The sequence below is a fragment of the Monodon monoceros genome, unplaced genomic scaffold (genome assembly GCF_005190385.1).
Source record: "Monodon monoceros isolate NGI ecotype Baffin Bay Population unplaced genomic scaffold, NGI_Narwhal_1 Super_Scaffold_19, whole genome shotgun sequence".
NCBI lineage: Eukaryota > Metazoa > Chordata > Mammalia > Artiodactyla > Monodontidae > Monodon > Monodon monoceros.
The window spans coordinates 7649127-7668854 of record NW_021703775.1 but is presented as its reverse complement, the minus strand read 5'-3'; the positions used below and the strand labels follow the sequence as shown (position 1 = coordinate 7668854).

The 19728-nt window shown below is 38.5% G+C and overlaps 2 protein-coding genes across 5 annotated transcripts in view; one reads left to right on the top strand and one right to left on the bottom strand.

Moving 5' to 3' along the window:
• Nucleotides 1-15988, top strand: part of INPP4A (inositol polyphosphate-4-phosphatase type I A) — a 149189-nt gene extending 133201 nt beyond the window's left edge. Inside the window, exons 25-26 of one of the 4 annotated variants that reach the window (XR_003794821.1) lie at nt 2750-2908; nt 15754-15988. Coding sequence is in view for 1 of the 4 variants with exons in the window: in XM_029231365.1 (XP_029087198.1) it covers nt 2176-2248 (73 nt within the window). In the remaining 3 variants the exon portion in view is untranslated. Of the gene's footprint in view, nt 1-2175; nt 2407-2749; nt 4576-15753 lie in introns of those variants that run through there. The other 3 variants (XR_003794822.1, XR_003794820.1, XM_029231365.1) reach the window with 3 other exon arrangements.
• Nucleotides 15989-16516: 528 nt separating this feature from the next.
• The window catches only part of LOC114900313 (cytochrome c oxidase assembly factor 5), a 9050-nt gene continuing 5838 nt past the window's right edge, over nt 16517-19728 (bottom strand). Inside the window, exons 2-3 of the mRNA XM_029231369.1 lie at nt 19189-19272; nt 16517-17017 (exon numbers count right to left, since the gene is read on the bottom strand). Of these exons, the coding sequence (XP_029087202.1) occupies nt 16976-17017; nt 19189-19272 (126 nt within the window). The 3' untranslated portion in view covers nt 16517-16975. The remainder of the gene's footprint in view (nt 17018-19188; nt 19273-19728) is intronic.

Genomic DNA, 19728 nt, shown 5'->3' with positions numbered 1-19728 from the left:
TCTTTTTAAACCTACTTGTCAGCTGTCTTTTCGTTTTGTTGATGGTAGGTAGGGGGTCTACAGAAGTGAAAAAATCTTATGTGGTGATATACACCTTTTTCTTTTTGCTGTTTGTTGTGAAATTGAGTCCTGGCTTCCCCAGTGGAGGTGACACAGCTGGCCCCCCATCCTTGTCCATGAGAGGGTGTCATGCTGTGCCCTCGCTGAGGGACAGCACCCCACTTGGCACCTTGCACGTGCTTGGTTTAATTCCATTTATGGTTCCTGCCTTTGCTGATACTGAGGTTACTTAAAAAATATTCACCTGTTCTTATTATTTCTAGTACTTACATGGTTTGTTTTACATTTAGAACAATTCATCGGGAATTATTTTTGGCATAAGGCACATGTTGTAGTGTTTGCTACGGTCAGCACGGCTCCCTCCTCTAAGCCAGCCCGAATGTTGCTCCTTTAAAGATATAAGCAAGGGGAGACGTTTCAGGACGCTGGCCACCGTCACCGTGCACTTCCCCCTGCCCCTCCTTGATGCCATCCTGGGTTTCCATTCCAGCCTGTTAGTGGGTGACTTGGTTCAACCTGGCTGCTTGGTTCTCGGGGCGGTGACTGCGGAGGTTCTGATTGGAAGAAGGTAAGGGGGGCTGGCGGTTGGAGTTTTCCCCATTTGTAATTTTGCTGAGGACAAAAATGATCAGCTGTTCAAAGGGCCGTTACCTTTGTAACTTCTTTACAGGCTGTTCTAACGGGTCTTCCCTCTTTTTAAAAATCTTTTATTGATGTATAGTTGAGTCACAATGTTGTGTGTGTTTCTGGTGTGCAGCACAGTGGTTCAGTCATATATATGTACACAGATTCTTTTCCATTATAGATTTTTACAAGTTACTGAATATAGTTCGCTGTGGCATACAGTAGGACCTTGTTGTTTATTTTATATATAGTAATGTGTATATGTCAATCCCAAACTCCTAATTTATCCCTCTCCCCCCCTTGCCCTATGATAACCATGAGTTCTCTGTGTCTGTGAGTCTGTTTCTGTTTTGTAAGTAAGTTCATTTGTATCATATTGTATATTCCACACGTAAGCGATATCATACGATGTCCTTCTCTGACTGACTTCAGTCGGTAGGACAACCTCTGGGTCCCTCCGTGTCGCTGCAGATGGCATTAGCGCGTTCTTTTTATGGCTGAGTAGCATTCCTTTGTGTATACATGTGCCACATCTTCCTTATCCACTCCTCTGTCGATGGACGCTTGGGTTGCCTCCATGCCCTGGCTATTGTGAATAGTGCTGCTGGGAACACTAGGGTGCATGTGGCCTTTTGAATTAGCATTTTCTCCAGGTACACGCCCAGGAGTGGGACTACTGGACGACGTGGTAACTCCATTTTCAGTTGAGGGACCCCCCCCCCCACACCGTGTCCACAGTGCCGGGTTCCATTCCCCTGAGCCCCTTCCTGAAACAGCAAATAGCAAGTTGGAGCCAGTTTTGAAGTTTTCTTGCAAGATCCTCCTCAGCCTGATGTGTTCCTATGCTGCTGTCACAAGGTGGACCTTCGGGCACAGGGCCACCCCTTAGTCACATGGCAGAGCTTCTGGCATTGCCGTCTTTTCTGGCCTGGGCCAGTAGAAGGGCCTGGCCTCAGGTCTGGACATCCTTTTGTGCTCTGGGCGTGGGCCCTTCCAGGACCAGCACCTTCGAGCAAGCCCTTGTGAAACTCTCTACTTGCAGATGGACAAACTCTTCCCTTACAAGCCTCTATGAAGAGTTGACTTTTCAGGAAGTTGTAGTGCAGGTGCTGCTCTGCAGTGTATGAAACCCTAGTCCAGAAGCAAAAGGTTCCCTGGAAGGGGACAGCTCAGGGCGCCTGACCTGCCCTACATGCTCATGAGGGTTGCCCAGAGGGAGGGCAGAGCTGCCTCACAGGTATTGATTACCTTTACACTTTTAAATGTACCTTCCTCTCAAAGGCCCTTTCCAAAAGTAGAAAGTAATTAAATTTACAGTGGATAAAATCCAGTATTTGAGAACAGGAAGGAAAATAGAAATGAAAGTGAAATAGGGGTGTATGTCAACCCAAAAGATTTTTTCATTCCCACGAGCACGAAGCAGCACAGGCACTGGCAGGGGGAGAAGTGACAGGAGAGATGGAAACTTTAGCACACTCCATGCTCCCACAGGATTCTGGAAGCAGAACAGCACTGGCCAGAACTGATGGTCCGGCACCTTGTTTACGCTGACCGTGGGCAATGACAGCAGCACAGCAGATGTCAGCCTACAACGTGTCTGGAAGCCAAATGTTGACTTTTAGGTGGAGGGTGCAGGTGGGTTCTGTGCCGTGCTCTGAACTGCAGCAGGGCCCTGTGAGTGGGCATACACAGGTGCCCCCCCCCCCCGCCCCCAGCCGTGGCCACCAGGGAGACCACCCCAGCCTCAAGTTACAACTCTGTCCTGTGCTGCCCAGGGGAGAATGCCCCTCCCCCGTCTATGCTGAGATTTGGCAAACGGGTAATAACTTTTTTTTTTTTTTTTTTTTTGCGGTATGCAGGCCTCTCACTGTTGTGGCCTCTCCCGTTGCGGAGCACAGGCTCTGGACGTGCAGGCCCAACGGCCATGGCTCACGGGCCCAGCCGCTCGGCAGCATGTGGGATCCTCCTGGACCGGGGCATGAACCCGCGTTCCCTGCATTGGCAGGCAGACTCCCAACCGCTGCACCACCAGGGAAGCCCTAACTTTGTCTTCTTTTTATTACAGTTATCACTACCCAAGCTCCGACACAGATTCCTGAGAGGGTGGGAACAGAATATCTGCACTCCAAATCCCTCCTCAGACCCCTTTTGTGCTTCAGCACTACTTTGCAATGACTCTTCCTGCACCAGGCTTCCAGTGGGCCTTTTCAGCCAGTCCAGGCAGGTCTGCGTTCAATTATAAATCTTTATGGTGCTGTCAGTCTCGGTTGTACCATTTAACAAAAAACAGCCAGGTTGGAGAGGACAGGAAGTGTGCTTGTTTCCAGAGCAAGGAAGAACATAGCTGCATTTGAGAGATGGATGTAGAGGCATATGGCAGTTCATCACTTCCTCCCTGCTGCTCGCCCTGCCCTTGGCTTCTGTGGTTTTCCTTTCCTGGTCTCTCACTCTGCCTCTTCACTCTGATTGACTTGTTGTCCTCCATCCACCACTAGCACTGTGGTGGTCCCTAGGTTTCCTTCTATTGTACTTCATATGCTTTTCCTGAAATATCTTATTAGTCATTCATATAGAATAAATTACCACTCAATTGCTAATGACGACTACCAAATTTCCAGATCCATCTAAACATCCAACCATATCTCAGTCATTCTACTTGAGTGCCTTGCCAAACTCATGCATCCCCCCCCCACCCCCCGCAAGCTGGCTGAGCTCGCCTCTGATAAATGACCTCACCTTCCACCCTGGGGTCACCTTCCCTCCCCTCCACATCCCATCAGCCACTAAGATCATATCTCTTCAACCCATTCCATAATTTCCATCCACACACTCACAGCTCTGGTCCACATCCACACTCCCTCTCATCTGGACCACCTCCCCATAGCTTTCTTATTCCTCCTTCAAGGCCCATCTCAGGCATGCCCTTTTCTATGGCGATTTCTCTCCACAAAATGAGCTGGCCCTTAAAAAAATATGTCCTCAATCAGCCTTGACTATATGCATATTATATTATGCACCTCTCATTCAGCATGTTACTTACCTTTTACTTTGCCCAGCATGTTACTCTGAGTTACAACAGCAAGTGCAATGCCTGTCACACAGGAGCTATTCAAAAAAGCTCACCGAATGAAAAGATTTTTTTTTGATGTTCAGTTGAAATCTTATTTCAGCACTAGACTATTGCTTTTCTCTGTATATAATCAGTTACTCTAAACACATTACAAGGAGCCAAATTCAACAGGCTCAAGGGAGAAGGCAAAGTTAATAGTATAGTGTGGCAAACACTAGGACAGTGGTTTTCTCTTGGGGATGAGCAGGCAGGTCTCTGAGCAATGTTAAGCATTACAGAGGGTTCAGACAGTATTCTGTTGATCTGGATGATAGTTAACTGGCAACATTATAAAAACACTATATTGGGACCAACCTCACACACCAGTGGGCAGGCACAAAAACGCTGCAGGCCGAAAGGCGGTGGCACAATATATTTAAAGTGATAAAAGGGGAAACCTACAACCAATAATCTACCCAGCAAAGCTTTCATTCTGATTGATGGAGAGATCAAAAGTTTTACAGACAAGAGCTAAAAGAGTTAGCTCCAAAAAACCAGCTTTACAAGAAATATTAAAGGAACTTCTCTAAGCAGAAAAGGCCATTACTAGAAACATGAGAATCAGGAAAGGAAAAAGCTCATTGATAAAGATAAATATACAGTGAAGGTAGTAAATTAACCACGTACAAAGCTAGTAGAAGGTTAAAAGAAAAAAGTAAAGTCATCGACATCTTCTTTAAGTAGTTAATAGATACACAAAGCTGTAAAATATGACATGAAAACCAGTAAGTGTTGAGGGAGGGGAGCAAAAATGCAGGGTTGTTAAAATGCATTTCATGTTAAGAGATTAGCAACTTAAAATAATCATTATATATATATATATATATATATATATATATATATATATATATACGTGTGTATATATAGAGAGAGCTATACATAAACCTCATGGTAACTACAAGCCAAAAGTCAGTAATAGATGCACACGCGAAAAAGAGAACGGACTCCAAACATACTGAAGATAGTCATCAAATCACAAGGGAAGAGAACAAAAGAAGAAAGGAACAAAAAAGAACTAAAAAGAACTACAAAAACAACCCCCAATTAACAAAACAGCAGTAAGTACACATCTATCAATAATTACTTTAAATGTAAATGAGCTAAATGCTCCAGTCAAAAGACACAGCGTAACTGAATGGATAGAAAAACAAGACCCATACATATGAGGCCTACCAGACTTACTTCTGATCTAAAGACACACAGACAGAAAGCGGATAGAAAAAGGTACTCCCTGCAAATGGAAATCACAACAAAGTTGGGGTAGCAATATTAGACCCCAAACAAAAAAAACCCACCTTTAAAACAAAGACTATATAAAGAGACAAAGAAGGACATTATATAATGACCAAGCCATCAAGAAGATATAACAATTGTAAATATATATGCACCCCACATAGGAGTACCTAAATACATAAAGCATATACTAACAGATAAAAAGGTACAAACCACCAGTAACACAGTAATAGTAGGGGACTTTTAACACCCCACCCACATCAATGGACAGGTCATCCAGAAAGAAAATCAGTAAGAAAACACTGTGGCCTTAAATGACAAATTAGACCAGATGGACTTAATATATATAGAACATTCCATCCAAGAGAAAGGAGAATGCATTCTTTTCAAGCACACATCGAACATTTTTCAGGATAGATCACATGCTAGGCAATAAAGCCTCAGCATATTTAAGAAAATTGAAATCATCAAACATCTTTTTTGACCACAATGCTATCAGACTAGAAATCAACTACAAGAAACACAAACATGTGGAGGCTAAACAATATACAACTAAACAACCGATGGATCACTGAAGAAATCAAAGAGGAAATCAAAACATACCTGAAGACAAATGAAAAGAAAAACACAGTGATCCAAAATCTATGGGACCCAGCAAAAGGAGTTCTAAGACAGAAGTTTATAGCAACAGCTTAAAAATAAAAATAAAAAAATCCCAACAAACAAAAGCCCAGGAGCAGATGGCTTCACAGGTAAATTCTACCAAACATTTAGAGAAGAGTTAACACTTAATCCTTCTCAAACTATTCCAAAATACTGTAAAGGAAGGAGTGTTTCCAAACTCATTTTAGGAGGCCAGCATCACCCTGATACCATAAGCAAAGATATCACAAAAAAGAAAATTACAGGCCAATATCACTGATGAACACAGATATAAAAATCCTCAACAAAATACTAGCAAATTGAATTCAACAATACATTAAGAAGATCATACAACATGATCAACTGGAGTTAATCTCCGGGAGACAAGGATGGTTCATTATCTGCAAATCAACCAATGTGATATATACCACATTAACAAACTGAAGAATAAAAATCATATAATCAAAAAACAAAACAACAAAAAAATCATATGATCATCTCAATACATGCAAAAAAGCTTTTAACAAAATTCAACAACCATTTATAACTCTCCAGAAAGTGGCTATAGAGGGAACATACCTCAACATAGTAAAGGCCATATACGATAAGCCCACAGCTAACATCACACTCAACAGTGAAAAGCTAAAAACATTTCCTCTAAGATCAGAAACAAGACAAGAATGCCCACTTGCCACTTTTATTCAAAATAGTGTTGGAAGTCTTAGCCACAGAAATCAGACAAGAAACAGAAATAAAAGGAGATTAAATTGGAAAGGAAGAAATAAAACTGTCCCTGCTTGCAGATGACATGATACTATATGAAGAAAATCCTAAAGATGCCACCAAAAAACTACTAGAGTTCATCAATGAATTCAGTAAAGTTGCAGGATACAAAATTAATATACAGGAATATGTTGCATTTCTATACACTAACAATGAACTTTCAGAATGAGAAATTGGGAAAACAACCCCATTTACCACTGCATCAAAAAGAATAAAATACCTAACAATAAATCTAACTAAGGAGATCAAAGACCTTTACTCGGAAAACTGTGAGACAGTGATGAAAAAATTGAAGATGACAGATGGAACGATACATTGTACCATGTTCATGGACTGGAAGAATCAGTATTGTTAAAATGACCATACTACCCAGGGCAATCTACAGATTCAGTGAAATCCTTATCAAAATACCAATGGCATTTTTCAAAGTACCACAACAAATAATTCTAAACTTTGTATGGAAACACAAAGACCCCAAATAGCCAAAGCAATCTTCAGAAAGAAGAACAGAGCTGGAGTTATCATACTCCATGACTTCGGACTATACTACAAAGCTATAGTCATCAAACCAGTATGGTACTGGCACAAAAACAGACACATAGCAGTGGAACAGAATAGACAGCCCAGAAATAAACCCACACACTTATGGTCAATTAACCTATGACAGAGGAGGCAAGAATATACAAATGGGGAAAAGACGGTCTCTTCAATAAGCGGTGCTAGGAAAACTGGACAGCGACATGTAAAAGAATGAAATCAGAACATTTTCTCTCACCACATACAAAAAATAAACTCAAAATGGACTAAAAACCTAAGTGTAAGACTGGAAACCATAAAAAAAATCCTAGAAGAAAACATAGAACACTGATAAATTGTAGCAATTTTTTAGATCTGTCTCCTAAGGCAAAGAAAACAAAAGCAAAAATAAATGGGATCTAATTAAACTTAAAAATTTTTGTAGAGCAAAGGAAACCACTGACAGAATGAAAAGACAGCCTACTGAATGAGAGAAAATATTTGAAAATGATATGACCAATCAGGGGTTGATATCCAAAATATATAAAGAGCTCATACAGCTCAATATCAAAAAAAGAAAAAAACCTGATTTTAAAATGGGCAGAAAACCTGAAAAGATATTTTTCCAAAGACAACATACAGATGGCCAACAGGCATACGAAAATCACTAATATCACTAATCATCAGAGAAATGCCAATCAAAACCACAACAAGATATCACCTCACACCTGTCAAAATGGCTATCATCAAAAAGAACACCAATAACAAATGTTGGTGAGGAGGTGGAAAAAAGGGAGCCCGTGTACTCTGTTGGTGGGAATGTAAACTGGTGCAGTCACTATGGAAACAGTATGGATATTCCTCAAAAAACTCAAACTAGAACTACTGTATGAGCCAGTAATTCTGCTCCTGGGTATATAGCCAAAGAAAATGAAAACACTGATTTGAAAAGATTAATATGCCCCAATGTCCACAGCAGCATTATTTACAATAGCCAATATATGGAAGCAACCTAAGTGTCCATCAACAGATATGTAGATAAAGAAGACGTGGTGTGTATATATATATATGTACAAGTACACACACACACACACACACACACACACACACTAGACTACCACTCAGCCATAAAAAAGAATGAAACTTTGCCATTTGCAACAATGTAGACAGACCTGGAGGGCATCATGCTTAGTGAAATAAGACAAAGACAAAACTATTTATCACTTACATCTGTAATCTAAAACATAAAACGAATATAACAAAACAACCAGACTCACAGATATAACACAGAACAAATTAGTGGCTACTAGTGGTTACTAGAGGGAAGGGGGGAGGGGCAAGACATGGGTACAGGATTAAGAAGTACAAACTACTATGTATAAAACAAACTACAAAAATATATTGTACAGCACAGAAAATATAGCCAATATTTTATAACTTTAAATGGATTATAATCTAAAATGATTTTGAATCACTGTGTTGTACACTTGAAACTAATAAAACATTGTAAATCAACTATGCCTCAATGAAAAAAACAATACCCTATGTACCTTTCTGTTATATTTAACAATAAAAATTACATGTTAATCCATCATTCAATGAAAAATCTGAAAAGAAAATTTAAAAAGCAATTCCACTTACAACAGAGTCAAAAAGAGTAAGATAATTAGAAATAAACCTAACCACAGACACAGAAGTCTAACATACTGAAAACTACAAAAAGCTGCTGAAAAAAATTAAAGAAGACACCAATAAATGGAAAGAAATCCCATATGAATGGATTGGAAGAATTTATACTGTTAAGATGCCAGTACTATCCAAAGTGTACAGATTCAACATACTCCCTGTGAAAATCCCATTGGTGTTTTTTGCAGAAATAGAAAAATCCATTCTAAGATTCACATGGAATCTCAAGGGACTCTGAATAGCCAAAACAATCTTGAAAAAGAACAAAGTTGGAGGTCTAGTACTTCCTGATTTCAAAACTTAATAGAAAACGACAGTAATTAAAACAGTGTGGCAGGGCTTCCCTGGTGGCGCAGTGGCTGAGAGTCCGCCTGCCGATGCAGTGGACATGGGCTTGTACCCCGGTCCGGGAAGATCCCACATACTGCAGAGCTGCTGGGCCCGTGAGCCATGGCCGCTGAGCCTGCGCGTCTGGAGCCTGTGCTCCACAACGGGAGAAAGCCACAACAGTGAGAGGCCCGCGTACTGCAAAAAAAAAAAAAAAAAAAACCAGTGGGGCACTGGCTTAAAGACAGACACATAGTGCAGTGGAATAAAAAGGCGAGAAATAAACCCTGGTATAGATGGGCAAATAATTTTAAACAACACAGAAGACCATTCAACGAGGAAAGGACGATCTTCTCAGCAGTATTGGGAAAACTGGATATCCACATGCAAAAGACTAAAACTGGACCCTTACCTTATATCAACTCAAATTGGAACAAAGATCTAAACATAAGAAGTAAAACAATACAGCTCCTAGGAGAAAACTTAGGGGAAGAGCTTTCTTGGATAGGGCAATGATTTCTTGGCTACAATACCAAAAGCACAGGTGACAAAAGTAAAAACAGATAAACTGGACTATATCAAAATTGCAAACTATGCATCAAAAGAACACGATCAACAGAGTGAAAAGAAATGGGAGAAAACATATCCAGATCACATATGTGGTAAGGAGTTAATATCATAATATACAAAGAACATCTAGAACTTAACAAAAGAGCAAACAACACTTTTTAAAAATGGGCAAAGAACTTGAATAGATATTTCTCCAAAGAAGATCTATAAATAGTTAACAAAGACCTGATATGATAAAATGGTGCTCAACATCAGTAGAATTGGTGGTTACCAGCGGGTGGGAGGGAGGACAGGGTAATGGGGAGTTGTTTAATTGGTACAGAGTTTCAGTTTTGCAAGATGAGAAGAGTTCTGGTGACTGGTTGCATAACAAGCTGAATTACATAACACTATTGAACTATATACTTAAAAATGGTTAAGATGTTAAATTTTTCATTATGTACATTTTATCACAACTAAAACTTAAAAATATAGGCACTAATAAAGATCTCAGAAATTATGTTGTAAATAGATTATAGACCTACATGTCAGCTAAAACTAAACTCTCAGACGAAAACAGGAATAAATTTCCATAAGCTTGGAAGAGGCAGTGGTTTCCTTTAGATACAGCAAAAGGAAAAATTGGAATTCATCAAAATTAACATCTGCTCCAAAAGACAGCATCAAGAAAGTGAAGATAAACTACAAACTGGGAGAAAACATGTCAAAGGCCAATCATTTGTCTTTAAAAGGAACTTGTATACCTAATATACAAAAATAAAAAACAAAAAATCACAATAAAAAGACAACTCAAATGAAAATTGGACAAAGGATCTGACTGAATAGACATTTTTACAAACATATACAAATGGCCAATAAGCACATGAAAACATGCTCAATATCATTAGCCATTAGGGAAATGCCAATCAAAATCCCAATTCGATAACACTTCATAACCAAATAGAATGACTGCAATCGAAAAGATGAAAAATATATTGAGGTGCTCCTATGTTGGGTGCATATTTATTTACAATTGTTATATCTTTTTCTTGGACTGATCCCTTGATCATTATGTAGTGTCCTTCCTTGTTTCTTGTAACAGTCTTTATTTTAAAGTCTACTTTGTCTGATATGAGTATTGCTACTCCAGCTTTCTTCTGATTTCCATTTGCATGGAATATATTTTTCCATATCCTCACTTTCAGTCTGTATGTGTCCCTAGGTCTGAAGTAGGTCTCCTGTAGACAGCATACATATGAGTCTTGTTTTGCACCCAACACAGGAGCACATGAATATATAAGGCAAATGCTTATACATAAGACAAAAAATATATAAGACATAAAAGGGGAAATTGACAGTAACAAGTAACAGTGGGGGACTTTAACACCCCACTTACACCAATGGACAGATCATCCAGACAGAAAATTAATAAGGAAACACAAGCCTTAAATGACACATTAGACCAGACAGACTTAATTAATATTTACAGGACATTCCATCCAAAAGCAGCAGAATACACTTTCTTCTCAAGTGCACAGGAAACATTCTCCTGGAGAGATCACATGTTGAGTCACAAATCAAGCCTCGGTAAATTTTAAAAAATTGAAATCATATCAAGCATCTTTTCTAATCACATCGCTATGAGATTAGAAATCAGCTACAGGAAAAAAAAAACTGTAAAAAAAACACAAACACATGGAGGCTAAACAATATGTTACTATATAACCAATGGAACACTGAAGAAATCAAAAACTACCTACAAACAACAATGTAAACATGACGATCCAAAACCTATGGGATGCAGCTAAAGCAGTTCTAAGAAGGAAGTTTACAGCAATACAATCTTATTTCAAGAAACAAAAAAATCTCGAATAACCTAACCTTATACCTGAAGCAACTACAGAAAGAAGAACAAACAAAACCCAGAGTTAGTAGAAGGAAAGAAATCATAAAGATCAGAGCAGAAATAAATGAAATAGAGACAAAGAAAACAATAGCAAAGATCAATGAAACTAAAAGCTGGTTCTTTGAGAAGATAAACAAAATTGATAAAACTTTAGGCAGACTCATCAAGAAAAAAAGGGAGAGGACTCCAATCATTAAAAATTAGAAGTGAAAAAAGTTACAGTGGACACCACAGAAATACCAAGGATAGTAAGAGACTACTACAAGCAACTACACACCAATAGAATGGACAATCTAGAAGAAATAGACAAATTCTTAGAAAGGTACAACCTTCCAAGACTGAACCTGGAAGAAATAGAAAATATGAACAGACTAATCACAAGTACTGAAATTGAAACTGTGATTAAAAATCTTCCAAGAAACAAAAGTCCAGGACTAGATGGCTTCACAGGTGAATTCTTGTAAACATTTAGAGAAGAGTTAACACCTACCCTTCTGAAACTCTTCCAAAAAATTGCAGAGGAGGAAACACTCCCAAGCTCATTCTACGAGGCCAACATCACCCTGATACCAAAACCAGACAAAGCTATCACAAAAAAAGAAAATTACAGGCCAATATCACTGATGAACAAAGACGCAAAAATCCTCAACAAAATACTAGCAAACCAAATCCAACAACACATTCGAAGGATGACACAACATGATCAAGTGGCACTCATCCAGGGATGCAAGGATTTTTCAGTATCTGCAAATCAGTGTGATAAACCACATCAACAAACTGAAGAATAAAAACCCTATGATCACCTCAACAGATGCAGAAAAAGCTTTTGACAAAATTCAACTCCCACTTATGATAAAAACTCTCCAGAAAGTGGGCATAGAGGGAACCTACCTCAACATAATAAAGGCCATATATGACAAACCCAGAGAGAACGTCATTCTCAATGGTGAAAAACTGAAAGCACTTCCTCTAAGATCAGGAACAAGACAAGGATGTCCACTCTTGCCACTTTTATTCAACATAGTTTTGGAAGTCCTAGCCACGGCTATCAGAAAAGAAAAAGGAATCCAAATTGGAAAAGAAGAAGTAAAACTGTCACTATTTGCAGACGATATGATACTATTGTAGAAAATCCTAAATATGCTACCAGAAAACTACTAAAGCTCATCAATGAATTTGGTAAAGTTGCAGGATACAAAATTAATACACAGCAATCTCTTGCATTCCTATATATTAACAACAAAATATCAGAAAGAGAAATCAAGAAAACAATCCCATTTACCACCTCATCAAAAAGAATAAAATAACCTAGGGCTAAACCTACTTAAGGAGGCAAAAGACCTGTACTCAGAAAACTATAAGATACTGATGAAAGAAATCAAAGATGACACAAACAGATGGAGAGATACACCATGTTCTTGGATTGGAAGCATCAATATTGTGAAAATGACTATACTACCCAAAGCAATCTACAGATTCAATGCAATCCCTATTAAACTACCACTGGCATTTTTCACCGAATTAGAACAAGAAATTTTACAATTTGTATGGAAACGCAAAAGACCCCAAATAGCCAAAGCAATCTTGAGAAAGAAAAACTGAGCTGGAGCAATCAGGCTCCCTGACTTCAGAGTATACTACAAAGCTACAGTCATCAAAACAGTACGGTACTGGCACAAAAACAGAAATACTGATCAACGGAACAGGACAGAAAGCCCAGAGATAAACCCACACACCTGTGGTTACCTAATCTATGACAAAGGAGGCAAGAATACACAATGGAGAAAAAACAGTCTCTTCAATAAGTGGTGCTAGGAAAACTGGACAACTACATGTAAATGAATGAAATTAAAACAGTCCCTAACACCATACACAAAAATAAACTCAAAATGGATTAAAGACCTTGTAAAACTCTTAGAGGAAAACATAGGCAGAACACTCTTTGACATAAATCACAGCAAGATCTTTCTTGATCAACCTCCTCGAGTAATGAAAATAAAAAACAAACAAATGGGACCTAATGAAACTTAAAAGCTTTTGCACAGCGAAGGAAACCATCAACAAAACAAAAAGACAGTCTTCAAAATGGGAGAAAATATTTGCAAACGAAGCAACCGACAAGGGATTAATCTCCAAAATGTACAAACAGCTCATGCAGCTCAATAACAAAAAAACAAACAACTCAATCAAAAAATAGGCAGAAGATCTAAATAGACATTTCTCCAAAGAAGACATACAGATGGCTAAAAAGCACATGAAAAGATGCTCAACATTGCTAATTATTAGAGAAATGCAAATCAAAACTACAATGAGGTATCACCTGACACCAGTCAGAATGGCCATCATCAAAAAATTTACAAACGAGAAATGCCGGAGAGGCTATGGAGAAAGGGGAACCCCCCTACACTGTCGGTGGGAAGGTTAATTGGTACAGCCACTATGGAGAACAGTATGGAGGTTCCTGAAAAAATTAAAAATAGAGCTACTATATGATCCAGCAATCCCACTCCTGGGCATATGTCTGGAGAAAACCATAATTCAAAAAGATACATGGGGACCTCCCAATGGTTAAGAATCCGCATGCCAATGTAGGGGACACGGGTTTGAGCCTCGGTCTGGGAAGATCCCACATGATGTGGAACAACTAAGCCCGTGCACCACAGCTACTGAGTCTGCACTCTAGTGCCACAACTACTGAAGCCCACATGCCTAGAGCCCTGCTCTGCAACGAGAAGCCACTGCAGTGAGAAGCCCGCACACCACAACGAAAAGTAGCCCCTGCTCACCATAACTAGAGAAAGCCCGTGCACAGCGACGAAGAAGCAACACAGCCATAAATAAATAAACAAAAAGATAAAGCACCCCAATATTCGTTACAGCACTATTTACAATAGCCAGGACATGGAAGCAACCTAAGTGTCCATCGACAGAGGAATGGATAAAGAAGGTGTGGTACATATATACAATGGAATATTACTCAGCCATAAAAAAGAACGAAATAATGCCGTCTGCAGCAAGACGGATGATCCTAGAGACTGTCATACTGAGTGAAGTAGGTCAGACAGAGAAAGACAAATATCGTACGATATGCCTTATATGTGGAATCTAAGAAAAGAGTACAAATGAACTTACCTACAAAACAGAAATAAAGTTACAGATGTAGAAAACAAGCTTATGGTTACCAGGGGGTAAGGGAGGGAGTGGGGATAAATTGGGAGATAGGGATAGGGACATATACCCACTACTATATATAAAATAGATAACTAAGAAGGACCTACTGTATAGCACAGGAAACTCTACTCAATACTCTGTAATGGCATATATGGGAAAAGAATCTAAAAAAGAGTGAGTGTATGTTTATGTATTACTGATTCACTTTGCTGTACACCTGAAACTACACAACATTGTAAATCAACTATACTCCAATAAAAATTTTAAAAAATAAAATTTTTAAGAAGTTATAATAAAAAAACCCAAAAGGTGAAAAATAACAACTATTGGTGATATGGAGGAATTAAAATCCTCATACATTACTGGTGGGAATGTAAAATGATGTAGCCACTGTGGAAAAGTTTGGCAGTTTATCAGTTAAAGTTGGAGTTATCATACAACACAGTAATACCACTCTTAGGTATTTAACCCAAAGAAATGAAACATGTCTGGATAAAACTCATTAATAAATGTTCATATCATTAGTCATAATAGCCCCAAAGTGCAAATAACCCCAAATTTCCTCAACTGATGAATGGATTAAAAAAATGTGGTATATCTATACTATGGTATATTATTCAGCAATAAAAAGCAATGAAGTACAGATAGATGCTACATACAGATGAAACTTGAAAACATGGTGAAAGAAGCCAGTCACAAAAGGCCACATATTACACATTTCTATGTTTATGAAATGTCCAGAATAAGCAAATCTATAGACACAGAAAATGTATGAGTTGTTGCCAAGAGCTGGGGGTGGGAGGTGGGGGGGGAGGAGGGAGTAACTGCTAATGGAGATGGGGCTTCTCTTTGGGGTGATGTAAGTGCCCTGGAATTAGACAGTGGTGATGGCTTCATAACTGGGCTTCATGACTGTGACTATTAAAAAAAAAAAAAAAACAACACTGAAATTGTATACTTTAAGGGTGAATTTTATGGTATTTGAATTTCTTCCAATGAAGCTCTCAATAAAGCTGTGACTAAGAAAGAGATAGGGTTCTATAAAATAATTTGAGTTTCTTATCAAACTTAACTTTTAATAAAAGTTGTAGCACTTAAACAGCTATACAAGAGGTATTGAAAAAATCTATCCTTTTCCCTTTCCCAGTTAGTATATACAACAGACCTCAGTGAATTTCTGCAACAAGGATCAGTGCTGATGTGGAATTCTTACAACTTTAGGTGAACCTTTAAGAAAGCAAATGAGCTACAGAATACCTTGATTGCTTTAACTCCAGTGAACTGCAGGTCTATGAAGAAGCTATGGGTCCTTCCATTATTCTTCAATACTGAAAAAAAAAAAACTGGAAACTTGGATTCACATCTGGCTCTACTGTATTATGTGACTGGAATAAAATTACATGACTCTAACCTTTTACAAGCATTTCATGGTTTTCAGTCTTGCCTTCTATAGTCAATACCTACTGGCTCTGAATCCTTCTTTCCTTTTAGGATAAAACCCAGCATTCATTCAATGAGATTCTGACATGAGTTACCAAATACAGTGCATAAGACCCAGGCCTGGCCAAGATCATGGGGTCCCATCCCTTTTTCCACAGGGACTACAGGTCTAATTCAGGGGCAGGTGTTCCACAGAAGAATCCTTTTGTAGGGTCTGATTAGCGGACCCTAGAAAAGGAGGTTATCTCTCTTCTTTTTGGGTCACAGACCTTAAGGATGTGTGCTTTGGGCAGACACTGGCCTCTTTCCCATTATGTAGAGAGGGCCAGCCTAAAAACGAGGTCAGGAAGCAGAGAAAAACAGTCAAGAGATGGAGGCAAGGAGCCCTGGCAGCATAATCCCAGGCTCTGGATCCAGCTATGCCTAATGAGTGATATTAATGTTTTGAGGTTTGTTACTTCAGTGATTCAGTGCAAGGGAAGCATTTCTTCTCCAAGGAATCAAACACAATTTATTTTAGAACTAAATAGTACAGACTGAATAAAAGAAAGTTTTATCCTAATTTTAACAGTCCCATTAGTGGCCTTCACAATATTCACGAAGGATGTACAAACTGTGTCATTTGGTTGAGAGGTCAAGTTTGAAAATAACAATCTTTCCATTCTCTGTGCTTCAGAACAATTCTTAAAACACATCTAGTATGTTCTTAGCTCATAACTATTCAATTAAATTTTTCTTCTAAAAATAACTTAGAGCAAGGGAAGCATTTACTTCATACATACTCATCCATTTTCTTCAGTGTTCCATGGAGGAAGAAACTGCTCCAACCGAACGGATGTAACAAAAAGTATGTTTCTTATTTTGGCTTCTCTGTTTTAATGACAGAGAAAATCCTTTGTTGTTTTCATCTTGGTTTCAACATAGTAGTATCAATATCCTTTTCTTCCCCTGAATCTTGATCTGGCATCCAACTGAAAATAAATATACAATTAAATAATATTCTGGACACCATAATTAAACACAGATTTGGTAACGGGTGTCACTATATGAGAGAAGTAAACCAGTTTCCAGCACACTCAAAAAGGCAATGGTCACAGCTCCCAAGGCGGGGGAAAAAAAAGATGGCATTAAAAACGAAAGTTCCATTTAAGGTCACAATAAGGATTTTCTTCTTGAGTCCAAATTTCATTTATCTTTTTCTCTGAAGTACACTCAATGTATGTTGTTCTTCAAACAAACGACTTTCTAATTAGGTTTTGTTTGGGTTAATATTCAAGTGTTTTTTAAATCTTTAAATAGTAACTGAAAAGAGGAAAGAGCCTTGAACAATGTTACTGACACTTTAGTATTAAAAGTCCTTAAATTACTACTCATAGGTCAATTCTATGTTCTTTCACTTAAGCCTCACAGTGCAGCCACTTCTTAAGGGTGGTGTGGTAGTGTGAAGGGTCCTAGTCACTAGTCAATAGAGAAGGCAAAACTGCATAGACAGTCAATACCACTTCCCAGAAATTCCATAGGAAGGAATTATTTTAGAGTTAAACCCTATTAATGAGGACAACACAGCCAGTGTGGGACAGACTGCTATTTCTTCATCTGAGCACTAGACAAAGTAGCTAAGAGCCACATATTCAAAAAATAAATAAATAATCTTCAAACATGGGAATCATGATCAGGATGATGAGAAGCTTATATTAAGAGGGAACAGCCGATTCAAACTCACCATCTCACCTTCACTCTGGGTCATACACTCACTGTTTGAAATATTAAGCAAAATTACCAGCACAATTTAAATTATTTTGTTTCAGGTTTTTGCCAAGAGTGCATAAGTTCCATCAGTTAAGTGTGAGGCAACTCCACTATGCTGGAGGACTAACAGTGAGTCACAGTCTTAAAGGCTGCAAGAATCTCTAAGTCTGCTAAAAAGTTCCCTATACTGCTCTTTCTGGAGTCCAAAAGCATGAGTGAAGCTCTGCCTTGTACTGATATTTGAAATGGTCAGAAGCACGTTTACTTTTTATTCAAGATGGTTACAAATTTCTGCAGAAGGTAGATAAATTGTGGAGAATTTTTACATGTTCTGATTTCTTAAAGTTCTTTGGAGATCAAAGACTGATGTTCAGGCCACGAATTACAGGGAGTTTATTACAAATTCAATCATTACGATTAAAAAGGACAACTCATCACCTCTTACAGTAACTGTTCTTTATAACTTCTCAATTATTTAAACATGATCTGACATTCTTGAAAGATCTAAAGGCTTGCATCTTACATGGGTAACAAACTATGTGAGAGAAGGCAAGAAAATCCTCTTTTCTTACATTAAATGACGGGAAAACATGGCAAAGAACTGTGTCACTTGAGAAAAGAAAGAGAGCATGGCTAAATTTAATCTAACTTTACACCTCCCAGGATCTGGTTAGTTAGCAAACATGCTCAAGTTCTTGTCTGGCCTCCCAGATCATAATATCCTGTACTCTTCTGCTTCTCCTATCAACAAAAGGGAAGGGATCTGAGTGCTGTCCCTCAACAAACAAAAGCAGGTTCAAGTCCAAGTTAACTGCTGTCTTTAGAGGGATGTCCATTTTTCTGATTTCGTATTTTCTTTTCACAAAGAGAAGGCTCCTGGTTTCTATTCCAAAGATCTTTGTAGATCTTTGGAATCAAAGAACACTAGAGTAGAAACCATGAGATTTGTAATGTCCTCTTAGGCTGTCTTTCCACAATCCCTCACTCTACAAATTCATACACAGACACCAACATCTTCTCCTAATCACACCAACATGTAAGGCACAGTGCACGCACCGTAGACCCCACATTATGGGTCTGTGTGTAGCTGCCAAATGACCCACATACACAGTGACCAACATCAACTGTGCCCCATCTACACCTGCCAAGACTGAACTCTCTTTCAAAAATCCATGAAGTTTAGCTGCTGTGGTTAGCATAACAGCAATAAGGGAACAATCAGCTGTGGGTGTGCATGAATGCCACCTCACGTTAATTCACTGGGCAAGAAAAAATACATCTTTTTTTCCAAGTGATATCACTGCAACCTATTTATAATTACTAAGTCACTCACATATTTAACTCCACAGAGCTAATTTCTATCACAAGCTTTTAAAAATCGTTAGCTACTTACCACTGATCTTTTACACTCAAAAAATGAGTATTTCAAAGCTTTGCAGTTTCCTTCCTTCAGACACTGCCGAGGGGATTTTCCTTCCTATGACACATAAAACAATATAAATACCTGAAAAATTTTCTCACAAAGTACAAAATAACTGTCCTTCTGGAAATAGTTCTTTTTTAAAAAGTTAAGGAAAAGCAGAAAACAATAATATAAGAAATAATTCATAATTCATTTTGACTGTTGGTACTTAAGAAAAAAAGGATAGAATGAAAAAATATGTAAAATAATTTTGGGGCACTTTAAGGGTGCCCTTGAATTTTTGAAAACGCTGGTTTCCATGGGATACTTTTCTTTAAAATGTTTATATAAAAATCTAGAAACTGTTATCTTCACCTCCTTATGTGTAAGAAAGGGAAAGAGTAAAGGTGAAAGTAGTAACAGGGTTTCTTCAGGGTTTTTAAAACTTTCACACTCAAGAAGTCCTAAAGACAGAGAAGAAAGTAGTGTGTGTGACACAGAGAGAGGGAGAGAGAGGGAGGAAGGGGGGGG